Raw genomic sequence first — 15,577 nt, forward strand, 5'->3', positions numbered from 1 at the left:
GAGATAGCTCTAAGACCGGGATGAAGTACAGAGTACTGGGGTCTCAGGGAGGCAATGTTGTCAGTGGGTAGTCTAGATTGGTAGTGTGTCTAGGAGCTATGTGGCAGACATATCAACAATTGCCTGGAGATGCAGTTGCAGATAGGGTGGTACCAGTCAGATAGAATGCAGTTACAGACTAAGTGACATTGGTCAAATACAATGCAAATTCAAGCTAAGTGGCATTGTTTAGATAAAATGCAGATTCAAACTAGGTGGCATTACTTAGATAAAATTCAGATTCAAGGTAGGTGGCACTAGCCAGATAAAAATGCAAATTCAAGGCAGATGGCACTAGGCAGATAAAATGTAGAATCAACTACGTGGCACTAGGCAGATAAAATGCAGAATCAAAAATCTAGACAGATAAAGATGCAAGTTCAAGCCAGGTGGCACTAGGCAGATAAAATGCAGAATCAAGCTAGGTGGCACTAGGCAGATAAAATGCAAATTCAAGGTAGGTGGCACTAGGCATATAAAAAGCTGAGTCAAGCTAGGTGGCACTAGGCAGATAAAATGCAAATTCAAGGCAGGTGGCACAAGGCAGATAAAATGCAGAATCAAGCTAGGTGGCACTAGGCAGATAAAATGCAAATTCAAGCTAGGTGGCATTGGTTAGATAAAATGCAAAATCAAGCTAGGTGGCGCGAGGCAGATAAAATACAAATTCAAAGGCAGGTGGCACTAGGCAGATAAAATGCAGAATCAAGCTAGGTGGCACTAGGCAGATAAAATGTAGAATCAAGCTAGATGCCACTAGACAGATAAAATGCAGAATCAAGCTAGGTGGCACTAGACAGATACCAAGCACAGTGGGCCTATCTGTTGTACTGTGCTCGAGACCCCGAAATGCCAAGTCATTCACTAAAAGGGAATAGGGATGAACAGAAGTGATTTGTGCAGGCTACTGCTAATGAACAGACAATTGAGTGAGCAGGCATGTAAGAGATAAACATGAGACAGTGGAGTCATGGGCATGTTGGCGAGTCACGTGTACAGTGTGTAATAGTGTAATGTAGTAAAGACATTACTGTGCAGCAGGAGGGAGTGCGCAAGATGTCGCTGAATTGAGTCTCATGTCAGGGGGTACGGTGCACAGTGCAATAGTACATGCTGTGGTATAGGTGCATTTGAGTCTCACCGTAAATGCCTTGGGGGGCCAGGGGTCTGGGCTAGGCTGGCAAACTTACAGGCTGGAGAGAGTACATATGCAGGGGCTGAAAAGGCAGGGCTTAGGGACCTGGAGCATCAGGCAGCACGGCCAGCTCAGTCAGCTTAGTCAGGAGCCTTTTTTCATGAGCCTTCTTTCGTGGGCCGGCGCTCGCCTGCCGGCGAGATATGATTGGCTCGAAATATATGTGGCAGCCAATCCGGACACTTCAGGAATCAATGGCTCAGGGTGGGGAGGGTCGCATTACATGGGGCGGCCATGTTAGAGAGTGGAAATCCTCGTGTTGCTCAATGGCGGATGCGCTTCAAATCAGTAAATAAGTGAAAAGCTATGACTTGAAGATATGTGCAAATTCTTGTTGGAATGCAGGCAGAGCTGCAAATCTACCGGTGATTAAATAGCAGGGTGCAGACCATCCACGAAAAGAGCTTGGGCTAAGGTAGAAATGCCCATGAGCTTACCTTAACACCCAGCAGGGTAAAGGTGATGATGGTGGTGCTCCTGCAGCTCGGAAGGGAGCAGCCAGAGCTCCAGCTCTGGTGAAGAGGGTCTGAAAACAGACATGCAAAAACAGACACGCAGCACCAGATCTAGTGATACCCTTTGCTAGGTGTGCCGCAAAAATAAACGAGTTAGAAGACATGGCAGATCCTTTCTAGTGCAGGCTGCCACGGTTGGGAATGAGCTCCCTAACGAGCTGCGGGTGGATAGTAATCTTCCGACCTTCAGGAAACGGCTGAAGACGGTTTTATTTGAGTAATTCTTGGTGTTGGTGGTTTCCTCCACTTTGTTCCCCCTATACACCTCCCTCCCCCCTTTCTTCTGTGTCTTGATGCTTGCAGACTCTGGCCCATTATAAACAAAAAAATAAAGAAAAAAACACTAGCCATTTCTCTTTGGTGTAGCCTTGACTTAGTCGCAAAAAGTAGCACAGCACTGTGACAAAAAAACTTTTATTGCAACAGGGATTTCTGAAACATGACATGCTGTACACAAAACATTGTATAAAGTGTGGGGTGGGAAGAAACTATATTGCATAAATGTGAATATTGATGGCTAGAGGGTTGGAGCAATAATGGGTGGCACAATGTAGAATCAATTCTCATAAATATACATTTTTCCTAATCACAATTTATGCAAAAGTACATAAAGAGATTTTCTTATTACCACACAATATTTTCATCAAGAGTTAACGCAGGGTCTGAAACCAATGCCCTCATGATCCGGAGCAGCACTTTAACAACTTCATCACATGTCCTCAATTAAGGTCCATTTACGCAAAATCGTGACAGAATTGAATTTCTAAAACAGGAGTTAATGTCATAGGTTTGCTGACAGTGACACGGGTGTAAAGACAAAACGTATCACCTTTGTTTTCATACAATTACATGGTCTTTCAGACGACCTCAGATCTAGGTTTCGGAACGTGCGTCCAGTGAGTTGCAATTTAATTCACTTAGTTTGTAACTCATTTGGTAACAGGATATTTACTGCATAGCGTCATTCCTATATTGATTTTGAGGCAAAGTTCTAAAAAGTGTGTGAAAGGAACATTTCAGCATCCAAGTTTAATTTTGTTTGCATTTTTCAGGTTGTTAAAAAGGAAATATCCAGCTGCAACATCATAGTGGTGTATCCCACTGATCTGAAGGTACAGGGTGATCAATAGTCATTTTGCTATTTTCATATAAAATCACTGCCATTTGTCCAATCTTTTTTTGTGTGACATGTTACAGTTCCAGGACCATTTCAAAAGGTAGCCTTAAGTGTCTATGGAGAATTGTGGGTAGCACAAATAATGCAGTGATATCCCATTGCTCTGGTGATATTAGTAGAATGGTGTTACTAGTGTGTCTTGCACATTACTATTGTGGCTTCCATTTTACTATAGATATGTTGGGTGATGGCAGTACCATCACAAAAGGCAGGATAAGCTTTCAGTAAGGAAGCACATCTGCCCCACACATTCCTATTAATGGCTGGACCTTCACTCTATCCCTGCAGCACATGCCTGCTTACATTAGACAGGCTTCTTCTCTGATCCCTGTACCTCCAGACATCATGCCGCCCTGCTGGGTGTGACCCCAGGGCATCCTACACCCTGTGCGTCACGTTCAAAGGGCAACCCTCTAAGGGCTTTGTTTATTAGTGTTTGCCCCTCTTCACCCATGCAAGCCTTCAATACATGCTCTGACCAAGCTTATTCAATTATAGATACTAGCTACGCCGTTCTCTCAGCTTATGCTTTGTATCTTTAGTTTCTGTTTTCTGTTAACCAATATGCCACAATGCACACCTGTTCACTGTTCCATTCTCTCTGCTCCTCATCGCTCTTCACGCACTCGTGATTCTACCAATCTACTCTATCCTCCCTTCACCCTTATTCCTTCTTTTTTGTTATCTCTTGGGCTTTGGAACGTACGTTCAGCTGCTTTTTCCAGCTGAGGGAGTGCTCCTGGGCTGGCTGAACTGTCAAAGGGAAACACTGTTTACCTTTGACAGTTCATTTCCCCAGCCGCACATGATCACTGAGCCATGCAACGCTGGGGGTGTTTTGCTTCGCCGGCCTTGCATAGCTCATTGGAAATGCTGGCTGGGGCACTGCAAGTATGTATGTGCGAGGGGTACTCCTGCGCCTCCTCGCACATATGCGCAGAGCAACCTGGAGTGGGGTATTTTAGCAACCAAGCACATGCCCCTGCAGAAGGTACATTTATGGCGATTTATTTTTTATTTAAATGTGTATGGATGTGTGTATGCTTGTGTTATGGGACTGTGGTGGGAGCAGGATGGGTGGCAGCACTGGGATAGTGGTGGAGAGAGCCAGGGTCTGTACTGGGAGTAGGGTGCAGTGACGGCATGCAAAAGTTCATAGCGATTTCTACATACTGTCCATCTGGCACTTTTGGGGGGCCCAGCCTGCCCAAATTTTGCTCAGGGGGGGCCCAGCCCAAAAAAGTTTGAAGACCACTGCCTTAAACTAAAGCCATCCAAGAGTGAATTTGCCCTCATCGGTCCGCCCGCTAAACAACACCTTGTCCAACAATGGCTCGATAATAGGCGCATAGAAGGATTTGATCTACAATTCTCTGACTCAGCAAAATCCTTAGATTTCACCATTGACAGCAGCCTGTTTTTGAGAAACACATAGCCAATGAAGCCCAAACGACAAAGCTCTGAGTCTGCACCTACCACAAAATCAAACGCTTCATTCTGCCGCAAGATTTCCGTACCATAGAGCAGGCCCTTGAAATTTCAAACATCAATGCTGAAAATGCCTTTCAGATGGGGTTCCAAGCCGCTCACCTGGCTCCCCTAAAAGCAATCTGCCATGCTACAGCAAGCATTATTACTGGGTCACAGAAGTTCGACTGAATTATCCCCATCCTACACGAATTACTCTGGCTTCCTCTCCAGGCCAGGATACTGTTCAGGACTGCAGGGGAGTTGCTAGGTCTGGAAAAGACCCGGGGCTAAGCTGATGTCGGAACTGTTGGGCCTGGGGGCTAGCTAGTCTTTCGGCTGTAGCTCCTGAGATTCTATCCGGGGCTACAACAAAAGATCAGGGGCTATAGCCCCCTTAGCCCCCCCAGCAACACCCCTGCAGGACTGCATGTATAGTCTAAAAAGCATTCATGAGTACCAAACCAGCATACCTGGTGGCTAAGCTCCACACATCTGGTGGCACACGCTCCTCATCCAGCTAATCGACCAACCCTCTTAAATCAAAACTAATCTACAAGGAGAGGGACTGCAAACAATTCTCTTGTCACTCATCCACACACTGTAAATCGATCCCGGTGTCATCTCGGAATGCCCCCACAATTCTTTAATTTTGCAAATCCCTCAAAACATGGCTTTTTGAACAACACCTGACCAAGGACTAAATCCAATGGATGCACACACCGACGCACTGACCTAAACTGACAGTACTGCACTACTGTTGGAACATGCCAGCCCAAGCACAGACTACACACACTCTGTACAGCGTTCTGCTGCTCTTGAGATAGGTCTGTATTTTAAAAAATAAAATAAAATGAAATGTGAGTGCCCTAGCTCATTAATGCTCCATGATCAGTACATTGAGGAAGGAGAGCAACAGTGAAGCAGACACATAGATAAGATTCCAGCAAAAAAAAACACCCATGGTGTCGGTGGATAGAAAATGCAACAAGATGACCAAGAGGAGCAGAGTTGTTTTTTAACGCAATGAAAGTTTCAAGTTACCCCCAATAGCACCAGCTGCACGTTGCCCCTTTAACTCTCTTCATGCTTTGTGCTACCTTATTTTCCCCTTAAGCTTCCCTATCTTTTTCCCTGCTTCCCTTTTACATATTTCTCCTCTTCCTTCCTTCATTTTTTTTCTCCATCTGCCTTTAATATTCGTTTTACTCCAAATGTATTTTACAATCTTTCTATGCAAATGCTAATTAGCACTGCCAACAAACTGCCTACTGCGTCCTCATGCCAGGCACTGCTGCATGATCATGCCCTTTTCCAAATGGGTGCTGGTGGCACTGTGGGCCACAAATGCACAGAGCGGCCCAGAGTAGGACAAAGCTGGGCCAAATACAGAAAAAAAGTAGTCTTTGGTGGAAGAAAAGCTAAAGACAGAAACAACGTTCAGTAAAGTCTCTGCTCACTGTGTGGGTAGTTCTTGGTATTCTATTCAAGAGCTACTGTATAAATCAGTGAATTGTCCCATCTTGAAGAAGCACGTGTACCTGTAATCTTGGTTCTCCAATGTTGCAAACCTTCTTAAATTCAATTGTGCCCCACCCATCCTCTTAATTTTTGACATATTTATTCAAAAATGTAATTCAGGAGCAACCGGTTATGAGTCTTTTAACAAAGGAGCATTGTAGTTATACAAAGGGGTGATTTGAGGCGCTTGACTCCCCAACGGCAGGAAATGGTTAAAGAGATGTGAACCTTAAAACAACATTTATGCTGATTACTATTGTTTTTATTATTAAATGTAAATGTGTTCTTTTTCAGTATTTGAAAGGCGAGGGAAGCACGGTGGTCAGTGGCCTCAGACGTGCGGTCGACCGAGCCTCCGTGTTTGAAAGAAGTCAAAAAATTATGGTAAACCTTTTATCTTTGAAATCGTGTCCAAATGTACTTTGATATTGCTCTCGTTTAAGTTCATCTAAACTGCAACTACCGCATACCCATCCCAATACCAATGGGCTCCACTTGCAGGACAATTACAGCCTGCCTCATTGGGAAACCAGGGATAATAGCATGAAACATTATGCAAAACAGAGATGCTACAAGGTGGGAAAGCATTTCACCATCCATATTTTAGCCTGTGATGCTCTGTTGACGTATTACTGTATGCAGATTCAGTGCATTTGGCATTAGTTTAAGGTTTGTAGGTGCATCCTTTAAACTTGCAAGCTCTGAAAGCACACACCTGTCAATGACAGGAACTCACCAGAGCTCAAAGAGCTCCTGCATCCTCTTCCCCATCACAACCATAGGCAGGAGAACTATGCCATCAAGTAGTCCCCAGTCACTGCCAGGACAAATTAAAAACCAAGCTTGCAGGTCATTTTGGATGAAATTGTGAAGAAGAAGCTCAGGCTTCTTGGTTGACCTATGTCCGAAAAACCACTAACACAAGGCAGTATTAAATACTAAACTAAAACATTGGGCCACTTAACCAGAAGTTATTTTGGGCACAGGAGTGATGTAAAATGCTGAATTGGTAACATGAAAACTCTGAACATCAATCTCAAACATGCTATTTTCCAGCAATTTTTTGACACAGAAGATGAACCCGCTGCCAAGGCATATTTGCAAGACTTGTTGAGGTCAAGATTTAAAAGCGACGTTACACCAGACTTTGATAACACACATAAAGGACCGGTAAGTTTTCAGCATTCAATGCAAAGATGTTTACGTTGAATCAAAATTATGTATTGACTATTTTTCAACTAAAATGTGAATCACTTGTTAGAATAGTGGATTAAAAACAATAATACATATATAAATATATATATATATATATATATATATATATATATATATATATATATATATATATATATATCACATGGTAATGCTCCAAATGTCCAATGTTATCATGGTGAACATTTGTATACGTCCCTTGGGGTGTCTACCTTGTCTGTGCAGGAGGCTGGCAAATCTGTGAGGGTCATTTCTATGTGTGTGGTATTCCTGTGGTATTTCTGCAGAGAGGCAGCCAAAATCAGTTACTGTCACAGCCACTAGTTCTGGGAGATTGGCCACCCGAGTTAGAGTGGTAACATGGCCGTGTTGATCCCCATTTTAGGAATGCACTGGACTTTTGGAAGCTGTACTTTGAGCAGTAGTTCTGCCATGGTAAATCTTCACTGTTTGCCATTGAAGTTACCCCCAGAGTCTTGCTGTAGGTAAATTCTCCAAGTTGTGATCTAAAATGTTATTTGGTGGTGCTGTGAAAATATCAGTAATTCTGTTACCACCAAAATAATGGCAGTGATGGTTTTGCCGCCATTTTTTAACCACCCTTCCAAACTTCTTATGAGCTTCAGTGTTTCTTATTTGAAATCCTCAATGTCCCTGCATTTGTTTGTGGAGGTAGATATTAAACAATGAAGCAAACCTGAGGAAATTCTCTCCAGCTCCGGTAGGCTTTTTCTTTTTTTTTTTGCATCTGTGAGCATCTAGTACATGCTACTGTAAATGCATGCAACATGCTTTCTATATAGCAGGAAAACACCACCTTCTTTATTTATTTATTTATTGTTCACTTGTTTGGCACCTATAAAGGAAGCAAATACTGACTTAGCGTGCTCACAGGCAACAGGGAGGGGGCAAGGTTGGTAGACATGTAAATACAACAATGATACAAATTTAATACATTAAATACAACAAAAATATAAGAGACAGTTGGGAGGGGAAGACAAACCTACTATAACTTGTGAGTGTTCAGAACGTGCAAGTGCAGAGGGGAGAGGGTATGGGCTAGGTGCTGTGGTGCTCATGGCGAGCAGCATGTGAAGTGCTATGAAGACAAATGTAAGTGCAACCTCCAGTGGGTAGGGTGAGCCGAACCAAGTGCAGAGGATGGATAGAAGCAGAGATGATAAAATGTGGGAGGACAGGGCCCCAGGGATGCATAAGAGCTCTGCACATTAGTCAAGCTACTGTGCGGGGGACAGGGGGAGTGAAGGAGGTGGTAAAGAGGAAGGTCTAGAGGTGTTTCCAAAAAGCCAGCAGAGGAAAGTGATCAGCCACATGCTCTCTGCTTACCAAACTGCTTCATATGCAAGGAGTTGGTGCTAGAGGAATGCAGGAGTCTAGAGGGAGAGTATGTGGTCAGACAGAGTTGCAGATAGAGTGGTCTGAGGCTCCAGACAGCCTTGTGGGTGATGCAGAGGAATTTGAATGTAATCCGTGCTGCTATCGGAAACCAGTGAAAACTTTGTAGGGCAGGAGAGAAGCAGTCCCTGGGCTTGAGGCCAAGGATACGTCTTGCTGCCCTATTCTGGATTAGCTGGAGGGGTTGCAGAGTGGACAGAGGTAGATTAAGGAGGAGGCTACTGCAATAGTTAAGCCTAGAGAGAACCAGAGCTGAAAGTGGGACTTCTTGACAATGTCCTGAGTATAACGGAGGAAGGAGAGAGAGGAGTCCAAGATGACTCTGAGTTTCCTGGCTTCCGAGGAGGGAGCAGGGGGAGTACCCATGGAAGAAGGCCAGAGTGAAGGGAAGAAGTCAGGTGCCGGGGCTCCCAATATGGAGGATCTCTGTTTTGCTGGCATTGAAGCAAAGATCATTAGAAGTACACCAGGCATGGATGGCTGAGGAGCAGTCGGGGATGAAGGAGGGTGCACGGGCGTAGGAGGTTTCAGAAGAGTTGTGTGTCATCAGCATAGCACTGGAAGTTGGGGGAGAAGGAGGGAATTAGGTGTGCCAGCAGAGTAAGGTAGATGTTAAAGAGCCAAGGTGAAAGAATGGAGCCCTGGGGGACACCACAGGTGGAGGAGGAAGTAGGGGAGGAGAATGAGCCCAGTATGACTTTGAAAGAGCGGTCAGTAGGGAAGGAGGTAAGCCAGTCCAGTGCCCTCTCCGAGATGCCAAGGTTGTCATGGAGCCTTTTTATGAGGATGGAGTGGTTCACTGTGTCAAATGCAGAAGAAAGATCATGGAGGATGAGCACAGCAGGGGAGTTGGAATCAAGGGATGCAAGCAGTTCTTCACAGGTGTTCAGAAGAGCAGTTTCCCTGCCTCTGGAGGATCGGAATCCAGACTGATGGTCATGAAGACTGTCAACAAGTTCAGTGTGGGAGTTAAGTTGGGGGAGGGCCAACTTCTCAAGCAGTTTCCTCAGGAAGGGGGTGATGGAGATGGGGCGATAGTTGACTGGGCAAGATTGGTCTGCTGAAGTTTTTTTTTAAGGAGGGGCGCACACAGGAGTGCTTGAGGGAGGATGGAAAAGAACCAGTAGCAAAGGAGTGGTTACAGAGATGGGCGAGAGAAGGGGCGAAAGAGGAAATGTTGTCCTTGATGGTTCTGGATGAGCAAGGGGCAACCTGTTTGGAAGAGACCACCTTCATGGACTCTGGTGACTTCTTCCAGAGAGACAGGGGCAAAGGAGGAGAAGGTGGAAGGAGGATGGTGAGTGGTCAGGGGAGGCAAGGGGAGGGATGGGATGGAATAGTGCATGACAAGGCTGTTCAGTATGTCCTGGGTTTTGGAGGTGAAGTGAGTGGCGAGTGCATTGTAAAGGGCCTGGGAAGGAGTAGGGGCAGAGGATACTGCGGATGGGTTGTCAAGTTCCCTGCAGCATTTGAAGAGTTCAGCCGTGTTGTTGGATGCGCCAGATACTTATGCCTGAATGTGGGCTCTTTTTTTGCCACGGTTAGAGAGTCTATAATGTCTTTGGAGCAGGCGGCAGGCCAGTTTGTCAGAGGCTGCACCTGAAGTTTGCCACTTCTATCCTGCAGCCGTGCACTTACATTTTTGGTCAGCAAGTTCGGAGCCGTACTAGGTGTTACGCTAGGTGTTACGCTTGGAGGCAAGTTTCATGCAGATCCTCATGACTGGGGAAATTATGTCAAGGGTGTTGGTAATGGAAAGATAGAGGTTGTGGAGGGCAGAATCAGCGGTAGACTATGGGCCTCATTACGAGGTGGGCGCAAAGGGATTTCCGGCACCGGTAAGGACACCAGTGCCGTTAATCCCTTTGTGCCCTATTCTGAGGTCCCTTAGCAGGTCCCTCCTTTATCGCCTGGTCTGACCAGGCATTGTGGACGGGACCCGTTAAGGGACTTCGGAGCAAATAACGGTACCGCAATTTGAGGTACCGTTATTTGCACCTTCCCCATCCCCCTAAGGGGGCTCAATGGGAATGGGGAATGGTATTTTTAATAGGGACTTACCGGTCCCGCAAAGGTCGGACTAGACCGGTAAGTCCCCATTGAACCAGGGCGGACTCGGTACCGGTATGGGAGGTAGTCATGGCGCAAATAGCGCCATGACTAACTCCATACTCGGATTGAGGCCCTATGAGTTGGCTGGGAAAGAGGGAATGAAGTTGGAAGTGAAGGAATCAGCTGACACTCGTTTCATGGGATGGATGTTTGTGAACGAAATTGGCAAGGCTTTTGGAGGAGTAGTCACAGGGCCATAGGGACCCAGGTGGGAGGCAAGAAGAGAGTGGTCAGACTAGGAGAGAGGGTGACCAGGGGAGTAGAGAGAGGGAGATTGCAATCGATGATGGCATCTAGCGTGTGTCCGGCAGAGTGGGTTGGAGCAGAAGGAAGAATGTAGAGGGATAGGGATCAATGATGAGGGTGAATGCTGTGCATGGGAAGTCTAAGCGGATGTTGAAGTCACCCAGGAGTAGCAGGTTGGAGGTGGTAGAGAGTAGGGCAGAACAGAAGTAAGCCCACTCAGAGAGGAACAGAGAGGAAGCTCCTGGAGGCCAGTAGATTGTAGCAACCGTCAGGGTGGAGGAAGGAGAGATGACCAATTTGCATACTAGGCTCTCAAAGGACCAATAGAGCTGAGTGGGTAGGATGGAAGAAGGAATCCACTCAGGGAAAATTAAGGCAACACCACCGCCAGCATTGTGAGGTCAAGGCTTGGAGGTGATATTAAAGCCGTCACGTAAAAGTAATTAGATAATAATAAAGAACTCATATATTAGTAAAAAGGAAGGAACAAATCTGAGTGACATTGCTGTCTAGAACCACTGCAAAACTACATTTCACCCTTTACTTTATGCAGAACTTTCTCACTGATGAAGAGGGCAGCAAGAACTCATTCAAACACCGAGTTTCATCCAGTTCATCACGAATTAACAAGGTAAATTACAAGTCAAGAAGATTATTGCCTTTGTTAACATGTTCTCCATTTGTGAACTGATATTAGACACGTCAATTCAGTTTGGAGCTATGATTTATTTGCTTTACATATTTATTTATTTATTTTATTTATTACATTTTTGACAACGCCCAGACCCGTGGGCGTTTTTAAAGGCAGGAACGACTGTTAATTGCGGATTGGCTCAGGGAGAGAGTTCCATAACGTGGGCGCAGTTACACAGAAGCTAACTCCCCAGCCCTTTTTGTCTTTATCTTGGGATGAACAGAGAGATGCTCTGGGTAGATAGGAGTTTGCGATCAGGTGTAATATGGGTGATGGAATTATTAAGGTATTGGGTGCAAGTTTGTGGATACAGTGATGCGTGATGGATAGTGTTTTGAATTATATACAGGCTTTGACATGGAGCCAGTGGGCTTCACGTCTAGTGGAGGAAATGTGTTCTGAATGTTTGAACTCGAGAGCAGAGCGAAGAGCTTTGTTTTGGAGAAGTTGTAATTTCAGCAGGTTTGAGTTAGTAGGTACCCATAATGACCATGTTCCAATAATCAACTTTAGAGAGTGTAAGAGCTCGGGCAAGGTTGATGCAGCTACTTGGAAAGAGAAACTTCCTGCTCAGGGAATTTGGTCAGGTAGTGTAGGCCATGGAGGAGGTATGGCCAATAACATGTCTGTTCATGGAAAGGTCGGCTTCGAGGTAGACCCTCCAAGTTTTAATATGCTTTGAGACTGAAATGACAGAGCCGTCTATGCTGAAGGTTGAGTAGTTGGGATCAAAGTGTCTGATCCGGTGTGGGGAGCCAATGAGGAGGAGTTCTGTTTTTTCATCATTCAGGCAAAGGTTGTGGGTGGCCATCCAGTTTTGTATAGTGCTGTAAACAGCGTTAATTAGGACAGTGTCAGAGTAATAATCCCCATTGAGCTGGACTAGGATCTGAGTGTCATCCGTGAAGTTGGTGTAAATGATTCCTCTGGAATCAAGGAGATCAAACAGGGGTTTTGTATATACACCTGGCTATGCATTTATATGCAATCCAATGCCTTGTCATGCTTTTCCAAGTATTGCTGTGATTTGGTGTGTCTTGCTAGGCGTGACTATGCAATGCTTATCTATGCCACTCTATATGAGTTTACGCTATGCCAGATGAGAACTTAAGGTTTACAATTGGAATTTAGTTTTCCAGGGGATCACTTCTGACTGCCCACTGACACCTCCCAGATATTCCAACTCACTATGCCATGCATGCAGTGACAATACAGTATGGCCAGAGACATAGCATTAACTTGCATATAACATAGCCCACAACATTGCAAGTGTGCACATCACAACTGTAGCATTGCCATACATGCAAATAATACAAGTGATATTTGAATACAGTCTGCTGAATGTTTATGCTGTTCTGTGTGCAATGTTGTGTTCATGTAATTCAACATATATAAGTATATTTATTATGATATAATATGGAAAATATTGCAGTTTTTAGGATGGAGTGACTAAAGAAAATAGATCTTTGTGACATGGACATTATTTACAGTGGATTCATTGAAAGGAGTCCTTTGTCAGACTATTTACATGGTTTTCCAGATTATAGGTATGCACAACAATACTTTATTCAGTTCCCTTGTATGGACAAAACCAGAACTTACATGAGATTCAGGTTTAACAAATGAATGACTATGGATGTGGAAGGAGCTTGAAACTAAATTCCAAGGGCCCAGAGAATCTGCAGATAATGGGCCCCATTACGAGTTTGGAGGTAGCCATACCGTTTTTAGCGGCATGGCTACCTCCAAACTTGGGTCCGGATCCCGAAAAATGGGAATTACCGGGCCATTCCAACCTTTGCGGGCCCGGTAATTCCCATTTGCGGGACCCAGACCTGCTATGTCCCCATTCCTATTTGAGTCCCCATAGGGCTCAATGGGAATGGGGAGGATGCTAACAACGGTCCTGTTAATGACGGGACCGTTGTTAGCATCCTGTTCTGCTAGCGGGTGCCGCTTTGCACGTCTGGTTTGACCAGAGAGAGGCAACAACGTCACCGGTAGCACTACCAGCACCGTTGTTGCCTTACCTCCAGGGTCGTAATGAGGCCCAACGTCAAAAAGAAAATGAAATTCAAACATTGAAACATTTGCATTTGGAACATGAATCTGCAGAATAATCTGAGATTTGAATTTGAATTGTTCACGATATAAGGTTTTTAAAACTAGATATTTTCTGAAACAGATTGATGCGTGCAGAGCAGATTGCTTTGGTGCTAGCAGTAATATATTTTGGGGAAATAATTTTATGTAAATATGTTTAATTGACTGCATTTTATTGTGGGCAGTTTGATAAATGAATTTATGTAAATGAGAGATTTTTATTTTACTGACTGATGTATTTGAAAGTTGTAGATTTTATTTAATATTTTAATTGTGAATGGTCTGATATAAACAGAAACTCCAAAAACAAAAAAAGGTGTCTAACTGTAAGAATCCAAATGCTTTCCATTTTGCAATAGACTCAGTGGTATTCACCATCATGCACTAGGCATCCAAAAGCATCATTATCAACTAACCTTACAGCCTCCCCGAGCACAACCATATCCCTCTAAAAACCAACACTGAAACACTACACGCCAAACACCCTTCCCACAACCTCCGGGCACATGACTTGCATGCATGAACCGGACCCAGTCATCATATGGACTTAAACTTGACACCCAACATGTCTGCTCCAGGGTACGTCAGGCCGGGTTTCTGCTTACCCTCACACAGAACCTGGGGTCTTACGATCTGCATGCGTCAACATCACCTCCCTCTACTTCTTCTCCCTCGCCACCGTGACCAAACCCACCTCTCGCAATTACCTAAGCATTAATAGGTGATGAAAATGGAATAGCTTGTGCTATGTATGCATCCCAATAACATAACAAGGCACGTAATAAGTAAACAGTGCACTAGTTGGGTGTTTTTCTTTGATGTATAGGATATGGAGCTGTTTTTCTAATTCATATTTTTCTTTGAAGAGTTGCCCTATGAGCCAGATGCTGATTTGCATACGGTTTATACAGCACAGATGTGTACCAGGATGTCCCATGACTACCTGGAGGTGCAGCAGTACCCCTCTCATGTAAAGTTATGAAATCCCAGATCTTTTTGTACTAGCACGGGATCCCGAGAGATGGTTCCCTGTGCAGGTAAACAACCTGCCATCATATTTCAAAGTGTCCATCCTTCCCACTTTCACGTTAACATAAGATTGGATGAACTCACACAACAATCCAAAAAGCCAACAGGTAGGTAGCTTTCAATATATATACAGAATATATAACCATGCTGATAAGTACACCACAGTATGACACAATAAACAATACCAGTGGTACATATAAAACAGCTTGGTCATCAAGCTACCACAGCAATACAAACAGAGACCCTGCTGACCCTCTAAAAACGTATCTCCATAGAGCAGCATTGAACAGTGTTAGGGGATTCGATTCTCATCCTAGGGCACAAAAGGGCAGTGCTTTAGCAGGAGCACACCATTCCCATTAAGGAACCAAAAACCAAGAATGTGAGAGCTTCAGAAGCAGGTTTACCCGACCCCAACGCTCACTTCCTTCCTCAGGCCACTTCCCATATGGAAGTAATAAGGACACGGAACCATTTAAACCTAAGGAGCGGTGGACATGAAAAGGGCCATAGCCATAGGTCACAGAATTCACCACAGACACCCCAGCCACCACCAGACATGCTCAATTAACCAAAACAGCATATGTACCAAGCACAATCTGAGCAAGACAAGCAGTCGCGATGTCCCAGTACATACAGAGATTTCAACCTCAGAATAACATCTCCAGGCAAATATGAAGAGACAGATTAAAATTGTTATGAAAGATTTTATCAGGGCAGATGCTGCTGGACTCTTCAATATGTCTCAAACCCCAAACCAAATCACACTCACAGGAAGAGGTAAGCTCTTCTGCAAGCACCATGGCATATGATAAACTGCACTTAGACTGTGCTCCTCTTTAGCCCTCTAT

At 44.6% G+C, this 15,577-nt stretch overlaps 1 protein-coding gene across 1 annotated transcript in view; it reads left to right on the forward strand.

The window, feature by feature from the left end:
- Positions 1 to 15,577, forward strand: part of LOC138468478 (uncharacterized) — a 219,483-nt gene that overhangs the window by 183,182 nt on the left and 20,724 nt on the right. Inside the window, exons 10-13 of the mRNA XM_069609005.1 lie at positions 2,802 to 2,861; positions 6,209 to 6,298; positions 6,971 to 7,084; positions 11,454 to 11,531. Coding sequence (XP_069465106.1) covers positions 2,802 to 2,861; positions 6,209 to 6,298; positions 6,971 to 7,084; positions 11,454 to 11,531 — 342 coding nt within the window. The remainder of the gene's footprint in view (positions 1 to 2,801; positions 2,862 to 6,208; positions 6,299 to 6,970; positions 7,085 to 11,453; positions 11,532 to 15,577) is intronic.

Source organism: Ambystoma mexicanum, chromosome 4q, assembly GCF_040938575.1.
Source record: "Ambystoma mexicanum isolate Mex_15411 chromosome 4q, UKY_AmexF1_1, whole genome shotgun sequence".
NCBI classification, from domain to species: Eukaryota; Metazoa; Chordata; class Amphibia; order Caudata; family Ambystomatidae; genus Ambystoma; species Ambystoma mexicanum.